Source organism: Leptidea sinapis, chromosome 1 (genome assembly GCF_905404315.1).
Source record: "Leptidea sinapis chromosome 1, ilLepSina1.1, whole genome shotgun sequence".
Classification (NCBI taxonomy): Eukaryota; Metazoa; Arthropoda; class Insecta; order Lepidoptera; family Pieridae; genus Leptidea; species Leptidea sinapis.
The window spans coordinates 1,568,308-1,586,896 of NC_066265.1; the positions used below are offsets into that span (position 1 = coordinate 1,568,308).

General features: G+C 38.0%; 1 protein-coding gene across 1 annotated transcript in view; it reads right to left on the reverse strand.

The window, feature by feature from the left end:
• LOC126979781 (transcription initiation factor TFIID subunit 3) overlaps positions 1-18,589 on the reverse strand; it is a 40,188-nt gene that overhangs the window by 9,685 nt on the left and 11,914 nt on the right. Inside the window, exons 2-9 of the mRNA XM_050829318.1 lie at positions 17,398-17,524; positions 14,313-14,439; positions 11,798-11,904; positions 10,126-10,377; positions 8,739-8,824; positions 5,374-5,521; positions 3,538-3,655; positions 1,904-1,991 (exon numbers count right to left, since the gene is read on the reverse strand). Of these exons, the coding sequence (XP_050685275.1) occupies positions 1,904-1,991; positions 3,538-3,655; positions 5,374-5,521; positions 8,739-8,824; positions 10,126-10,377; positions 11,798-11,904; positions 14,313-14,439; positions 17,398-17,524 (1,053 nt within the window). The remainder of the gene's footprint in view (positions 1-1,903; positions 1,992-3,537; positions 3,656-5,373; positions 5,522-8,738; positions 8,825-10,125; positions 10,378-11,797; positions 11,905-14,312; positions 14,440-17,397; positions 17,525-18,589) is intronic.

An 18,589-nucleotide genomic window follows, 5' to 3' on the forward strand; every position in this document is an offset into this window, starting at 1 on the left:
TTTAACATTGTAATTATTATGAAGGGTACTAACGATATATATATATATATATATATATTTTATTAATTTTGAAATATTGACAAGTCAATGTGTCAAGAGTTTCTCGCATCCTCCGCAGTTCAATCGCGACCACGATTCATGCAATTAATTGTATCGAAATATCGGCAAAAAAATTTGATAAATATGTATCATGAGTACTCGTCATAATAATTACAATGTTAAAGTTCCATGATGATAAAAGTTTAAAAAGATATATTTCTTTTAAATTACTGAAACAACTTTATATGTGGAAAAAGTTGAGCTCGTGAGAAGAACATACAAGAAACTCCGTTGAGTTTCAACTGTTTTCAATCACGAAGTATCTTACAATGGCTGTAATATTCATAGCATATTAGTTTGTGAGGTGGTGCATCCAATATATTAATCGTAACATAAATAACCTTCAGTTTAGAGTATTTCTTATTTTTTTCAGAAATTGTTTATTGTTTAATAGCAATATTTATCAGGTAGGTTATTTTATTTAATATATCTTTGGAGCGTTCAATCCGGTATTATGTAGTGAATGGTTCTGTCTGTAACTATTATGAATAAAGTGTATATTATTATGTAGGTATTGTTTTATTTATTTATTATTATTATAAAATTTATAATATATTTATAAAAATAACATTATGTATATAGATATAAAAAAAATAGAGTCCGACCGGCGTAGGTTCATTACAATTCCGCCGATGGTTAGGGCGACAGATTGAGGAACTACTTCACGATACGTGCCGTTCCTAAAATAGCTACCTTCTGTATCTGTCCCTTAATCCAGTAATTTAGCGAGAGCCTCTTGCGACACTGGTCGAGGCTCTTTGCTATAAGACGTTTACGGAAACGACTACCGGGACAATTATTGTTGGATCAACATCCCGCATGTCAGTAACCTCGTGTTTTAGTTACATGTAGAGAAGAAGGAGAGAATATTGTTAAGTACACACAAAGCACAAAGTAACTAGCGCCATCTAGCGTTAACCAGTAAAAGATACACTCAAAGATCAAAGACAACATTTTCATGTTGTCGTAGGGGGTTTCCCCCCTACTCAATACTAGATGGCGTTAAAGGAACTACTGTGGAACTATATAGAAGTATAGTCTCGAAAACCGGGTACATGCACGAACTTTCTAGAATCATTCAAGCCGGCCGATCAAGTTCGCGCGACTCAGGTACGTTCTAGAAAGAAACTTTCTGGAATGGTCTGGGACTCGTCTCGGCCCATATAAATAGCCGCAGGGAGGCAAGGCGACTACGAAGTGAAAACTAGTGATCAAGAGTGATACCAGTGAAACCTACGACTTGGCTACGACCTAGGACATCGTTAGTGCTTAGTGTTTGAACCTAGTGCTAGTGAATAAAGTCTTCAAAAGAGTCAACAGGTCTTTCTCTCCAAATCCTTCGAACCCTAACACGTAACAATATTAAGGAGTGGCTGAACTGCGATAGTGAAGACCCTGGATTCCAAAAATTAAATGATGAAGTAATCATTGAGGATTTGAACAGTAACAAGAGAGAAGATGAAGAAGAGACTGAAACTGGAGATGTATGTCAAGTACAATCTCACACGGAAGCATTTGAAACTCTTAGATGTTGCTTTTAAGTGGTTTGAAAGAAAGTTGTTACAACTGAAGCGCATCAGGGACTTGGTAAACCAAAATTTTAAATTACATAGATATTATGTAATTCATTATTCGTCGCGGTGTTTGTTACCAAACTCCTTCGAAACGGCTATACCTACTGGTAGGCCTGAGAATCGGCCAACATCTATTTTTACAGGATGCTATTTGAGTTTGTTACATGTGGTGTGATTGTGGAGTTAGCCCCACGTACGTGGTTCGAGTGTCAACAATAAGAAGGAGTTACCAGCAGCGGTAGGAGAGCTGAGGAGCGGGGGTTTGCTCGCCGGCAGGTCTGGGGGCGTGTCCTTCTTGTCGAGGGAGTTCCGGGATCTCTGTAAACACAACACACATACAGTCACAGTCCAAAATTACTAAGCTGATTATGGGATATTTAGGGAATGGTTGCAAAATACCACTTTTAACAATGAGTTATTAACCTTAAATATCCAAGTGTTTTGAGTTTTCTCTAGTGTTAATTCCCCCAATATTTGTCCACATATAATTCTACACGTGTACACGCCTCTACACGAGGCATCCTCAGGAGATGTTCACTCGCCAAACTCTGGCACGAGACTGTTTAAGCACAAATATTGGCGGAATTAACACTTAAGAAAACTGAAAACACTTGGATAATTATGGATTACCGCAAAGTAACGCCTACTTCAATAATATTTATTAAATTTAAATAAATTCCTAAAAAGTTTACAATACAAATAATGTAAGCAAATGGAAAAAAGGTTGTTGTAAATAAAATCAAAATTTCGTAAATAATTTTAATCAAAAAAGTACAATATACTGCAAATGTCACTATTAATAACATTCTATCGTTAAGTAGATTTTTTCTATCATAAAGTTTATCTAAATTAAGATTATTTTAGTGTGTTATTTCATTGACCTTTACTTGATGGAATTGATGATATATTATTTACTACATTATATTTATGCGGTTTTAAAGATAGCGTTAATACCATGACAGTCAGCATAGTATAGAAAACCCCCAAATAAACCGATATATGTAACTTGAAGTACAATTCACAGCTTGCTATAAATATATCTGACCGACTTTCTTTAGACCAAGCAAATTAATCTCGGCTTTCAGTATTAAGGAACACTTAACGCCAGCTAGATACAAGTGTCTACAAATATTTTACGACGATATCGTTATCATGGCAGAGACCATGGAAGACTTAAGCCATATGCTTGACGGCCTCAATACAGCTTCCCAAGGAGTAGGTCTCAAAATTAACATGGACAAGACGAAGATGATGTCTAATCCCATGTCGCACCTACTCCCGTAACAGTACTCTCGAAATTGTTGACGAGTACGTCTACCTTGGACAAAAATCCAGTTGGGCAGGTCCAATTTTTTAGAGGAAAGAGGTCACTCGTCGAATCCAACTCGGATGGGCAGCGTTCGGGAAGCTCCGTAAAATCTTCTCGTCCAAAATACCACAGTGTCTGAAGACGAAGGTTTTTAACCAATGTCGACGTGGTCGCTAACTATGGGCCTTATGATGAAGCTCATTGTTGGGCAATGGAGAGGGCTATGCTCGGAGTTTCCCTGCGAGATCGAATCAGAAATGAGGAGATCCGTAGGAGAACCAAAGTCACTGACATATGCCAAATGATTGCGAAACTGAAGTGGCAGTGGGCAGGGCACATAGTTCGACGGACAGATAACCGTTGGGGCAGTAAAGTCCTCGATTGGCGACCACGTACAGGAAGACGTAGTGTTGGTAGGCCCCCCACAAGATGGACGACGATTTGGTCAAGATCGCCGGAGTAGGTTGGATGAGGGCAGCGCAGGACTTTGGAGTTTTGGCCTTTGTCCAGCAGTGGACGTCTTCCAGCTGAAATGATGATGATGAAGTGCCTTACCTCGAAGCTGGAGTCGAAGCTCTCCAGCACAGATATTCGGCTGCTGATGGATGACGTACTCTTCGACATCTCCATGCTGTGACTCGAGCGCTTTTCCTCCACGCCGCACTCAGCCAATCTATGGTTTAACAACACATAAATAAGTTGTTATTTTTTTAAGTGATATCCCTCACATCTGGGATTACTTATACATATTAAATTGGTAACCAAAATTTATGAACCCGCGACCTCTCGCTTTCCGCCCGAGCTCTCATTTTAACTGAGTCAACCGTTGATATATCTTGTTCTACTCTTAGGTTGTGGCTCCATCTACAAGATCTACTTTACAGTTGATAGCCTGCTCAACCCCAATAATTGAATGTTACGAAATTGATTTGAATTGTCGCTCTTTCAAATCTATGTTCAAATTGTTTGGATGTGAAAGAGCAACATCACAAATCAATTAACACCTAAAAATTAACACAAATTAATAATAACCAAGTATATGCATAAGAGTTACAGACTCACTTTACCAGTGGGAGGCTCCTTTGCACAGGATGCCGGCTAGATAATGGGGACCACAACGGCGCCTATTTCTGCCGTATAGCAGTAATGTGTAAACATTATTGTGTTACGGCCTGAAGGGCGCCGTAGCTAGTGAAATTACTGGTCGCGGTTACAGCGCAATTGTAGTGCCGTTCAGAATTTTTGGGCTTTTTAATCAGCTGAACGTCCTGATCGTCTCATCCCGTATTATCATTAAAAAAAATGCTTATATTTATAAAACCTATGTTAGTTGAATAACGATTTCATTAATTCAAATATAAGTATTAGTAAGCTCGACTTTGTTCTGAGTCGAATTAAAACATGCTAATTGTGATTTTATGAATATGTCATTGCCAATAATAAATTTTATCAAAGCTCCTATTAATCTTGTGGTTTTAAATAATGGTGTTCAATACCACAAATGCAGTTGGAATGTTTATAAATCCGCAAACAATACTTGCATGTTTTTTTATTAAAAAATTATTTAATTAGGCGTTACTTTGCGGAAATCCATAATTATACGAATGATTTAAGCTTTCTTTAGTATTAATTCCGCCAATATTTGTTTTTAAAAAACAATTCGACACGTGTTTCGCCTCTACACGAGGCATCCTCAGGACGTGTTGTCTTGCCAAAATCTGGCATGAGACTGATGGTCTCGACTGGCGGAAATATTGGCGGAATTAACACTAAAGAAAACTTAAATCATTTGTATGCTTTTTTATTACAATAAGGGACGAGACGAGCAGGACGTTCAGTTGATGGTAATATGTCAGGACAGTAGGTAATGCAGGTGTCTGTCTACACTTCTGGAAGATAAAGACTCGCCATTATAGGTACTGGCCATAGACTTAGAATAGTATATTCTAAGTCAGTATATTAAAGCGAAAAGGCGACTTGACAACCCGATGCGTCATCAATTTTGAATTGTGTGTTGGATAGTTGGACTATATTCAAAATACTAAGTAGCTTATTACTATACTAGTATATATACTAGGAGATTATTTTTTTGTTATGACAATAAGGGACGAGACGAGCAGGATGGTAATTGATACACCCTGCCAATTACAATGCAGTGCCGCTCAGGATTCTTGAAAAACCCAAATATTCTGAGCGTTTACGGACCTGAGATGGTGTTATACACACCTAAATTCGTATCGTTAAACATTCAGTGATATTTTGCTCATACTTTCTCAGGAGTTTACAACCTTATAAGGTTGCGCCTTACGGCTACGTAAACTTAAATTCACATTTATAATATCAAATTTGTTACAGGTAGCTGTTTGCAACCATGACAGAGTCAGCCCTCACCTGTCAGTGCTGGTGTGTTTCTTGTCGCTGCCCTTCTTCGCTTGGTTCAGCTTCAGCTCCGCCATCCACGGCGCCTTGTGCTTCTCCCATTCGCGCGCTTTCGGCTTTATCTCAGGCGTTTTGTCTGACAACACTTTTTCCGGGGATGCTGTAAAGTTAACTAGTAATATTATCCATGAAAGTGTTAGTAAAAATACCGACAAATTGAGAACCTCCTCCTTTTTTGAAGTCGGTTAAAAAGCAGTCTAGTGAGAGTAGCATTTCGATACCCCAGTTACAAAGTGTAATAATTCTGAAATTCAGTAATATGGAAAAATTGGTCCTTAAATTAAATAATTAAAACACTTTTTAAAGGATTAAAGCGCGTGTTATAGTAACTGTGTTTTTTACATTTAATTATGCGTAAAAAATTACATTTTTTTTAATATTATTTTAGTTAATTAATCACGTTTTCAGGGGGACTGCGGTTGACAGGAGTCAAGATAGTATTTGTCACAGTTGTCATTATGAAGTTTAGCGCCATTAATTGCCTCGGAGGTGGTATTTGCTGTACACAGATGAACGGCAGTTTAACTCAAATTATAACAAAATGTAATATAAAAACACAGTTAGAACTACACGCGTTTAGTGTTTTATTTGAATGTATAACACTCGCGTTAATAAATGAAAACACTATGGTCCATACATGATAAACCACCCAGGGGCGTGCATTGGTTTTCTAGCAAGGTAGGCACTGTGGATCTAACTAATCGTAGTTGCGCTTTGGAATAAGAAATATTGCTAGAAAAGAAGTGGTTATATAGTATCTAGCGTAAGGAAAAATTTTATGAGTGGATGTTCAATAGAAGTTTGGTAATAAAAATCTACCGCATTTATCACGTGTTCCGAAGAGCTGTTTAACCTGATTCCTGCCGCCGAATTTCACCTTCGCACGACACGCCACAAGTTAGGATATCATCCTCACCATCGGGATGTGTGGCGGTCCTCCACAGTGCGGTTTTCAAGGAGCTTTCTTCCACGTACTACTAAGCTGTGGAATGAACTTCTTTGTGCAGTGTTTCCGGGACGATACGACATGGGTACCTCCAAAAAAAGCGCGTACACCTTACTTAAAGGCCGGCAACGCTCCTGTGATTCCTCTGGTGTTGCAAGAGATTGTGGGCGGCGGTGATCACTTAACAACAGGTGACCCGTACGCTCGTTTGTCGTCCTATTCCATAAAAAAAAAAACAACCATATTAAACTAAATTAACTTTAAGACTGGTGCTATATTTATTTAGGTTCATAACGTGGTAGGCACTGCCTAATTTCCAATATGATATGCACGCCCCTGAATCCATTACCAAAAAGGAACAAGTCGATAAGCGAATGCAGTTTAGTTGTTTTTATCTTTATCTCGTCATAGGTCTAGTATATTTTTGTTTCATACAGTTACAACTCGACTTGTTTTTTAATGTGTTCGGAACTGAGGTATTGATATGCAGTTCAAGATCCACCTTAATGAATCATTTGTTAAAAAAAAAACATTTTACTTCTAAATTGCATAGCAGACATTTTGGAGTTAGCAATATTGGTTTCTGTTATTTATTGTTAAACTGGCAATAGAAATACACTGTTTTTTAATATAACCACTGCATTTGCATTTTATAATACTGTCAGATTTCAAATTAATTATTTAAGTTTGTTTGAAGAAATTCTAATAGTAGGCCTAATGGTTTTCTCTGTCGATTGATATTATGAGTGCAAAATGAGACTTACCGTCTTATCCCTTGTCTATACACAAAGAACAAGGACGAACGAACACAGAATAAAAAATAAACTCACAACATACTGACGTATAGAGAAACAAATCGCCCGAGAAACAAGAACATCTCTGACAACGATACAGAAAGATAGAAAATAATAGCAAATATATTGGTACTGCAAAGTATTTGGATTCACAAGTCGTAAACAGTCAGCCACGCTTGGAAGTAGCATTGAATTTAAACCACTAGCTAATACACCCATTGACATTTTTGTCACGCATTATTGGTCTGTGAAGTCTTCTATTTATCACTTAGTATATTCGAAGTCTATGTTTGATATATTTTTTTATTTAAAAGGAGGACAAACGAGCGTACACCTCACCTGGTGTTAAGTGATCACCGCCGCCCACATTCTCTTGCAACACCGGAGTAGTCACAAGAGCGTTGCCGGCCTTTAAGGAAGCTGTACGCGCTTAATTTGAAGGTACCCATGTCGTATCGTCCCGGAAACACCGCACAAGGAAGCTCATTCCACAGCTTGCAACAGTACGTGGAAGCAAGCTCCTTGAAAATAGCACTGTGGAGGAACGCCACACATCCAGATGGTGGGGATGATATCCTAATTTGTGGCGTGTCGTGCGAAGGTGGAATTCGGCTGCATATATTATATATTTTATATACTAGCTGACCCAGCAAACGTTGTATTGCCGTTATTAAAATCGCGATACAAAAGTAACTGTTGATCGTAGATGGGTGAAAATTTGTAGTTGTATGTATTTTTAGTATTATGTGTAGTATTATGTAGAATGCTGACTCATAATCAAACAAATTTAAATAAAAAATGTCAAAAAAATTAAAAAAAAAATTCGTGTGGACCACCCTTAACATTTAGGGGGATGAAAAATAGATGTTGTCCGATTCTCAGACCTACCCAATATGCACTCAAAATTTCATGAGAATCGGTCAAGCCGTTTCGGAGGAGTTCAATGTTTAACACCATGACACGAGAATTTTATATATTAGATATATATATATATTAGCCTGACTCTTTCGTTCCGTAGCTGTAATTTGCCGTCGGTCATTATAATATGTGGATCCAGCCTTATTGAAACCGTATATTTTTTTTCAAATATCTCAATAAAATAGCGTGTATTTTGACATACAGCACTGCAGCTGTTCAAGGGCACATTGTAAACTAGACAAAAAGCTGTCCGCTAGATATAAATACTCGAAAATAATTTAAAACAGAATTTCTTTCAAAGAATTTTACATTTTTGTGTACAAGATTACCCTTTGCACAGGATGCTGGCTAGATTATGGTACCACAACGGCGCCTTTTTCTGCCGTGAAGCAGTAATGTGTAAGCATTATTGTGTTTCGGTCCAAAGGTGACCCTAGACCCTAATATCACTATATTACTGGCCAAATGATACTTAATATCTTATATCTCAAGGTGACGAGCGCAATTGCAGTGCCACTCAGAATTTTTGGAGTCAAGAATCCTGACCGGCATTGTGCAATGGGCAGGGCATATCAATTGCCATCAGCTGAACTTCCTGCTCGTCTCATCCCCTATTGTCATAAAAAAACAATATAAATGGGCCAATGTATAGGTGATACCTTCATGTCCATTACTGAGTGCGCCGGGTACGGGAGACTCGTCTCTTAACACTTGGCTGGGCGGTCTTCGACGTGGCGCCTTCACTCTGAACACAAAAAACAAACTTTTATTTATTCATTTATTTTAGATGAACCAACAATATCTCAACTTAACATCACCAATTGATTTGCACTTACATACTAAATCTAGGTTGGTTATTCTAATTTGGTACATTCGACATTTTATATAAGAAAAAATTAAGTAACTTAATAATAAATCTTAATTCTAGAAACTATACAATTTAACTTTTTAACTTGGATCATCTTTGTACGTAATATAATAATATCGTAAAATTATAATGACTGTACATTATATTTAAATAAAACAATTTTTAAATGATAACTATCAGATTATTATCAGGGGTACTGTTCCCCCTGAGGACGTGCTCTGGAAAGGTCACGAAACGTCGTGTTAACTAAAATAATAATAAAATGTAAGTTTTTTGAGCAATGTACGCACACTAACATAAAGTGACATACAAATCGCTAGTGTGACGTAGCTTGTCACGCATACTAAAGTAAGAAACCTGGCCTGTTTTCATCGTTTGTCTAGCAGTGAGAGGCTCTATCTATCTATATAATTTATATGTATCAATTAACTTTGTTTAATGCACGCGCATTGTTCAAAGTAACTTAAGCTTAAATGTCAACCTCTATTTATTCGACGTTTTCACAACTGTCAAGTCTATCTAGAGTCTAGTCGTATAACGGCCGTTTTCAAACACCTATCTATTCTTAGTTTAACTTACTAGAGGTAGACTAATCTATCCTTTAACGCTTACTTACATTTCAATAACCTATCGACAGATAGCATTGGACTATAACTATATTAAACGGTGACAGCAATGTATTCGTAACTAGTAATACGTTATTGAAAACGACTGTAAACGGTGATAGCGATATACCCGTAACTAGAGATATGTTATTGAAAACGGCCGTAAACGGTGATAGCAATATATCCGTAACTAGAGATACGTTACTGAAAAACGGCCGTTAATTATCTAAGATAGTATTAATGGAAAATAAAATCTTAGCGCAGCAGCTGTAGTCACGGCTTTATAATATTAACAAATTGCGAGTGACGGTCTGCGCATGCGCATTGCGCCGCTCGATCGCGTTATTCACTAAAGTTCTTGTATTATAGTATTCTGTACTGTCTTTAGTTGATATTCATTAATGTATTGTAGGTACCTTACGTCATAAGATGGCAGCGTGACTCTCCCACTTCTAAAAAGCTTTTCTCTATAATTGAATATTGTAATATTCTTCCGAGAAAATAAAGTTCTTAAATCGTAAATCGTAAGTAACTAAGGCGTATTTGAACATCAATAATAAAATATATATTCACCTGCCAGCCCTTGGGTCGTTGAGTATTGAATTCCGTTCTATGTGATCGAACGTGCTCGTCGAATGTGTGACCGAATCAGCGGGCGGGGTAGGTGCGCTAGTAGCGGGGGGGGAGGTGCTAGTCGCGGGGGGAGCCACGCTAGTAGGCGGGGTAGACGCGTTGGCCAATGGCTTGCTAGAACTGAGTCCGTCTGTTTTATCCCCTTCCATACTGCTACTGCTGCCGCTTGATAGAGATGTGGACGTCTTCTCACTAAAATCATAATTCTTATATGATACCACAGATTGGGAATGGAGCGACCGTCCTCAGGCTATCAAATAATAATTTTAATTGTACAATGTTACTTTGTAAACATATTTTTTGATGAAATAAAAACCCGGTGAGTTACTTGCGCCCGTTCTTTTCAGGTCTGAGGCACACCTTTTTGAATAATATAATATTGATACACTTTTTACACAAATTATCTTGCCCCAAGTTAAGCATATATAGCCTGTGTTACAAGATAATGATATATTTAATACAATATACTTACTTAAACATACATAAATTCATATAAACATATATAAATACATTTAAACATCCATGACTCGGAAACAAACATCCATATTCATCATATAAATGCTTGCACCTACCGGGATTCGAACCCGGGACCTCTAGCATAGTTGGTAGGATCGCTAACCACTCGGCTATACAGGTCGTCAAACCACACCTTTTCGAATGGGTGGTAGTTTTTGACTTTCAATAAGCGATATCATATCCTATTTTGAATGTCAGTGTATATAAATGCTTGCATGAAACTATTCATAAGAAATCACTATTTCACCCCTGTAAATGGCGAAAGGTTGATGCCAATAAGAAAACCTGGTTATGTCAGGACAGTAGTTAAAAGAGGTATCTGTCTTCTGGAAGATAAAGAGTGATTGTAGGTACTGTTATACCCCATAGACTTATAATTGCTAGCGTAAAGACGACTTGACAGCCCGATTGGGTGACCAATTTTGATTTGTCAATACGTGCGTTCGATAGTTGGATAATATTCAAAATACTAAGGAGTTACTGCCAAGCGTGGCTGATTCTTTATATTTTTTGTGACAAAAAGAGAAAAACAGGACGTTCAGCTAACAGTAATAGATACGCCCTGCCCATTACAATGCTGTGACTCTCAGGATTTTGAAAAACCTCAAAAATTCTGAGCGGCACTAAAATTGCGCTCGTCACCTTGAGACATAAGATGTTAAGTCTCATTTGCCCAGTAATTCCACTAGCTATGGCGCCCTTCAGACCGAAACACAGTAATGTTTGCATATTACTGCTTCACGCCAGCAATAGGCGCCGTTGTGGTACCCATAATCTAGCCGGCATCCTGTGCAAAGAGGTAATAATGTAACGAAACTCAGTTTCTGAACGATGATTTTGAATTCTATTTACGACTAAATACATGGAATACATTCGTTTTTCTTTCCTATCTTGCTGTATATCCGTTACAGATAATTGTCTCTTTTGTACGCTTTGCTCTTCTATACGCAGCCCTGGTTGAGCTTTGGATCGACATAAACCAATTCCTAAATTAGCACTGACTATGAGTTCTCCTATTGAGACCACCGACCTAGTAACAGTAAAGGCTAATGTAATAGAAAAATATGAGAGGCAGCTAAAGATTACCGACACTTACGATTTATCAGACGACGACAGCATTTTATTCCGCAGGCCGCTAAACAAGGCCCCCACTCCTGATGAAGGGGTCGGACTCTTCTTTAATGGTACTGGTGGTTTCTTTATCTAAAACAACAGAGAAAATGTTAAATTATATTTAATCTAAACATAAAGGGTAATGGATAGCATCGCTCGGTGTTTCCCTGTGAGATCGAATCAGAAATGAGGATCCGTAGGGGAACCAAAGTCACCGACATATCACATAGCTCGACGGACAGACGGCCGTTGGGGTAGTAAAGTCTTCGAATGGCGACCGCGTATCGGAAGACGCAGTGTTGGTAGGCCCCCACAAGATGGACCGACGATCTGGTCATGATCGCCGGAATACGTTGGATGAGGGCAGCGCAGGACCGATCGTCGTGGAGATCTTTGGGGAGGCCTTTCTCCAGCAGTGGACGTCCTCCGGCTGATGATAATGATTCAGATATTTTATAGTACACAACTTTTTCATCAGAACTGGTTTATATTCGTTTAAAGGTAAGTTCTGTATGTCAACAGGGAACTTATTGTAAGAACGTATACTTCTGAACAAAGTTGTGATTTTATGAAGTCGACTTACAAGCTAATCCCTATTTCTAGTATTGATATTATGAGTGTCAATACTTAAGATAGTTCATACATCTAGATGGAGCCTCTTGCTGCTAGACCACTGTTGAAAACAGGTCAGGTCTATAACTCTTTTTTTTATGGAATAGAAGGACAAACGAGCGTACGGGTCACCTGGTGTTAAGTGATCACCGCCGCTCACAATCTCTTGCAACACACACTTTAGTATGCGTGACAAGCTACGTCTTACACTTGCAATTTGTAAGTCACCTTGAATTTGTGTGCGTGCATAGCTCAAAATATAGGTTGACTGTCAACTTTAGTTTTCCACGATTTCACAGCTGTCACAGTCTAACTAGACGTATATCTCAATATTACAATAAAAGCAACTGTGTGGTTTTATGGAACCACGAAATAAGTGAAACTTTTTTTTTCACAAAATAAATAATATCAGCATAGAAAAAAAAAACAAATTTATATATTATACTTTACATATTCATAAGATAAAAATATAATGTAATAAAAAAAGATATGTGGTTGGGATCTACTCTCCCTCTCGAGGACCAGAGCTAAAAATCTGGCTCCTTAGGCTAGGGTTACTATGGATGCGAGTTCTGACGAAAATTTGTTCTGACGAGTACGTCCGAAATCCTCGTCAGAACAAGGCGTTTACACTGTGCGCGTTTTCTGTTATTCTGATAGTCAGTTCGTTTCTGCCGTCCAGCGAAGATGGACGAATTTGATGAATATGATTTGACATCGATAAAGAAGATCTTACTTTCGTTGATATTCCCGAGGTGGACTTTGAGTCCCTACACAATGTGCCAGTTTCACGGAGATATAATCACTACGGAAGAAGCGCGAATGAGACTAGAGAAACTTTGAAAAAATATTTTGTTAGTTCAGCAGGTGATTCCGTTTCAATACAACTACATCTACTGTATTGATCTATATCTCTACAAGTCATGTTCTTGATAGATAAAATGTAAACATTAATTCTAATTGCTCATATTCCTATTTAAAGTAAACCCCTCATCAAAATAAAAAATTGTACTTACTGCTAGTGTTGAGTTCTGTAGCAACTTTCTCCCACTTTTACCGAGAAATATCTCTGTTGTTGTTTTAATATTTTCGTCTCTCATATCCCACAAACACTTGTTCTCGTACACGAGACTGATCAATTTATCGTTATCCATGGTGGAAACCAAATCACTCGAAATTCGCAGACGCAGGTCGTGCGAAAAAATCAAACTCATTTGAACGCTCGAGTTGTTGTGACGACGTCGTGCATGTTCTGACGCGATCGTCGTTGCCAGTGTAAACACTGTCATTGGATACCAGGCGTTTCGTTTTTCTTCTGACGAATCCGTCAGAACTCGTCAAAACAAATTTTCGTCAGAACTCGCATCCATAGTAACCCTAGCCTTAGAGCGATTTCGAATACGGATCGGATTCGTATCGGACGTAGTGCAATGCGCTCTTAGACTGCGAAGCCAAACTGATTTGAAAGTAGTAGTTTAAATTAATGATACAACTTTACAGCGACCGATTGTAATGCGAAATACGATGTATCAGTTTACCAGGCTCCTTTGCACAGGTTGCCGGCTAGATTATGGGTACCACAACGACGCCTATTTCTGTCGTGAAGCAGAAATGTTCACATTACTGTGTTGTGATCTGAAGGGCGCCGTATCTAGTGAAATTACTGTGCAAATGAGATTCAACATCTTACGTCTCAAGGTGACGAGCGCAATTGTAGTGCCGCTCAGAATTTTTGGGTTTTTCAAGCATCCTGAGCGGCACTGCATTGTAATGGCCAGTGCGTATCAATTACCATCAGCTGAACGTCCTGTTCATCTCGTCCCTTATTATCATAAAAATATTAATAATAAACATAAGCTAGCAGTGATTACTGTGATAGTACGTACATGACCGTCAGGTGTTGCTTCGAGTACGGTCTCTGTGTGCGTCATCTTCTCCGACTCGCTCTTGTTGGTATGCGTGACGGTGCTATGTGTGTTGCCCTCCTTACTAACTGTGTTCTCCTTGTGCATGCTGTGAATAGTACATAATAAATCAGACTAAATTATAAATTCTATTATAACATAAGCATAGTTTGGCGATCTTCCACAGTGCGGCTTTCAAGGAGCTTTCTTCCGCGTCCTTGTGCGGTGTTTCCGGGACGATACGACATGGGTACCTTCAAAAAAAAGCGCGTACACCTTCCTTAAAGGCCAGCAACGCTCCTGTGATTCCTCCTGACACCAGGAGACCCGTACGCTCGTTTGTCCTCCTTTTCCATAAAAAAAAGCATAATACATCCCGGCTACATTAGCTTTGGAACTGATTTCGATGACGTCACATCGTCGCTATGTAGGGTGCGCAAAATAAGGATCACTAGGATATTAATATCAATGAATGAACTATGATTTATTTTTTTCAGTATTATAGATTGATGTTAAGGTGTTGTGATGCTGGGTCGAGTAAAAAATGTATTTATTTTACTGGCAGTACTATTATAGCGACACAGATCAACAGAAACTCCAGAACGATTAACAGCAAAAGTCAAAACGTAACAATGAAAACTTCAAAAACAAAGCAGTGGTAGCACGTAAATATCACGACATGTAAGTAACGGTAATGAAACTGCAAACTGTACTGACGCAACAGGACGAGGGGGTGAAAGAGGAACGGGAGGGGGCTTCACGTTCCAGCGAGGTCCAGAGATAATGTGGCCGTGTATTATAAGATGTAATGAAATATTTCTTTGTCATTAAAAGCATAAAAGGCATTTATTTTCTAAAAATTTATTCCTTTAGAATTCTTTTTGATGTAATTTCTAATATACTAGATACTACTACCGCTTCGGAAATAAATGGCGCTCTGAGAGAGAAGAAGCGGCGCAAGAAACTCCCATCATTCTTTTTTTGCGCTCTTTTCAATAAAAATATACAATATTGTACAGTCATTTCTATCGCTATAAAATAATCACAGTCATTAAAAACTCAACTGAGCTGCATATAACACGTCTTTTCAATATGTTAAGTTTTTAAAGTGATAACCCTCACTTCTAGGATCAATATACAAATAAAATTTGAAAAAAATAATTTTATGAACGATGCGGGTTTCGAACCCACAACCTCCGGCGTTCCGTGCCGGTGCTCTAGCCAACTGAGCTAACCGTTCGAGTACCGCCTCGTTATAAAATTCTGTTTGCTTTGATCAACTCTCAGTTGGTTAGAGCACCGGCACGGAACGCCGGAGGTCGTGGGTTCGAATCCCGCATCGTTCATAAAATTTTGTTTTTAAAATTTTATTTGTGTCACACGTCTTTTATTTCATGTCCTATATGCAACAATATTTTAATGTCTTGTGTACTAAACAAATAACAGAGTACTAAACGGTGGTCTCATGGCGTTGCCATATGGCAACGTGAGCAGACAGGAGGTTCATACAAGCTGGTGACAGGTGCTTCGATTCACCCTAACAAATGCATATAATATATTATATACAATTTCTCAAACAAAATTTAAAATCTATATATACAGGGTGGGCTAGAAGTTGATGCCCAAAGCTAAAATTTGAATTTGGCTATTTATATTATTTTAAAAATAGAAGCCATAGGCTCCCCATATTTTTTTTTTTGATACCTTGAACATTTTCATGAATTTAGCTGGAGCAGTTATCTTGACTTTACAAATGTGCCTCTGCCGTTTGCCCCCACAAATGTAAAAAGTAATTATCAATTCAATTAATATCCAATTAACAACTGCCACGAGTGTTCTAACAGACACCGAGCATGCCTTGGTCTCTCACATAATCAATGATTGACATCGAGTGACGTCATTACCTATCTTTTAATTCCATTGTAGACAACGTTGACTTGATACGGTATGGTCTCTGACTTCACTCGATGTCTTTAATAAGTCCAGTCCACAAATGTATCATATACTTAGCCGTATTTCACACCTAATCACATCCTACAGATAATCCATTCATTTTCAAAAATCCCAACGCCTATTGAACCACTACAAATTACGACACAATATCACAATCACTACCTCACACCAGCCACGTATATGAAAACCAACTGAACCAAAACCCACAACCACTAATCAGCTAATTCTAATTAGACATAATGTTTAAAGACTCCAAAACTCATTATTCAATTATTGTCTCATTAGAATATTACATATAAAAACAATTGACCGTATTTAGTAAAGATTTAATTTGTTTTTTTAGTAATAATAGAGTAGTTATCTGAAATCTTTTACGGCCGCTCCCAATATTCAGTCTATCTCTTACTTGACATAAAAAAATTAACCATCATTGACTTTTCTATCCCAATAAACTTATCGACGGTAACTCACCTTATCCGTACACTGCCTGTCTGTCAATGGGACGACAGCGATAGGAGTTTGTATGGAAAATTCAATTCACGCGCCCCAATATAAGTCGATAAGAATGACTTATCGGGTATATAGGGACAGCTTCAGATTATTGACAGCTAATTGCTGACAGTAGAAGGTAGTAATTTATCTCTATCTGTGGATAGTATATTGGGAACGGCCGTTAGTGGTTTATGGCTTATCTATAGTGAGTTGGCGAAATTCACCGAAATGGCATCAGATAACTGTTATAACCAAGGTTTACCAAAGTCTTCAACATAGCTCATATGATTGCGAAACTGAAGTGGAAGTGGGAAGGGCACATAGTTCGACGGAAGACGCAGTGTCGGTAGGCCCCCCGCAAGATGGACCGATGATCTGGTGAAGATCTTTCATGAGGCGTGATTTTGCGGCAATCCATAATTACGCTAAGTTTTGTCTTTAATCAATTCGACACGTTTTTTGCCTCTTCAGGATCTTCTGAAGATAATAAATATCACAACATTTGTATACTGCTCAAGATAGCCAGAACACGTTGGATGAGGGTAGCGCGGGACCGATCATTGTGGAGATCTTTGTCCAGCAGTGGATGTCTTCCGGCAGATATGTTATGATGATAAGTTACCTAAGTTTTGTCGTGGTCAGTTCTTTGACGGACGCGGTTTTCTCTATGTATTTATTCAGTACAGGGTAGATAGAGTTGGCCGCTTTTGCGGGCGGCCGATCCGGTTTCTTCTCTTCAACTTCTGCAGCTGAAAAGAAAAACATAGAAATGTATTCTTCATAGAAAACCATATATTTTATTTATGAAAATAAGGGACGAGACGAGCAGAACGTTCAGCTGATGGTTATTGATACGCCCTGCCCATTACAATGCAGTGCCGCTCAGGATTATTGTAACAGCCCGAAAATTCTGAGCGGCACTACAATTGTGCGCGTCACATTGACACATAAAATGTTAAGCCTAATTTGCCAAGTAATTTCACTAGCTACGGCGCTCTTCAAACCGAAACACATTACTGCTTCACGGCAGAAATAGGCGCCGTTTTGGTACCTATAATCTAGCTGGCATCCTGTGCAAAGGAGCCTCCCACTGGTAGATATTTGACACTTCCTAAAGTTTTGTAAATAAGCATTGGTCCTACGTTTTCGTTAAGTTTTTATCGTGAACAGAATCGATAATATATAAATTTGTTTAGGTTTAGTTTCTGAACTTTTTTCAATTAGGCTTAAAATAAGAGCTTATCAATAGTTACTATAAATATTTGTTTCAAATTACTGAATCAACCATATTTTCGGAAATAGTAGAGCTCGTGAGAAGAATATGCAAGAAACTCAACGGCCACTCTTTTCAATCAAAACGAATATTTTACAATGGCTGTAATATTAAGAAGTAAATTAGTTTGTAAGGTGCTGCATCCAATATATGAATCGTTTTTTTTTCATATCAAATATTTCATAAAAATTATTAAAGAATAAACTGCGGGCCTACCATGAACTCTAATTGCGATTCAATTGACAACCTAAAATGAACTGCATTGCTATTTCGTACCACGACGTGATTAGAGCTATCTAATTTAGGTTGACGTCAAATCAACTGATTAAATCGCAATGATGTCAATTGAATGTCAAAAATTATATCAACTGAATCGCAAACTGATTTAGTTCGTTCATTCAATCGTACCATGAGGTGTTATTTCAACCTAAACTGGATAGCTTATTTGTCAAAGTGACAAACAGTTGCTACTTCCTTAGAGGAAAGTGAATCGTGTTGTTAATAACTTTTGAAAAATAATTAAATTTTAGAAAACATAGAA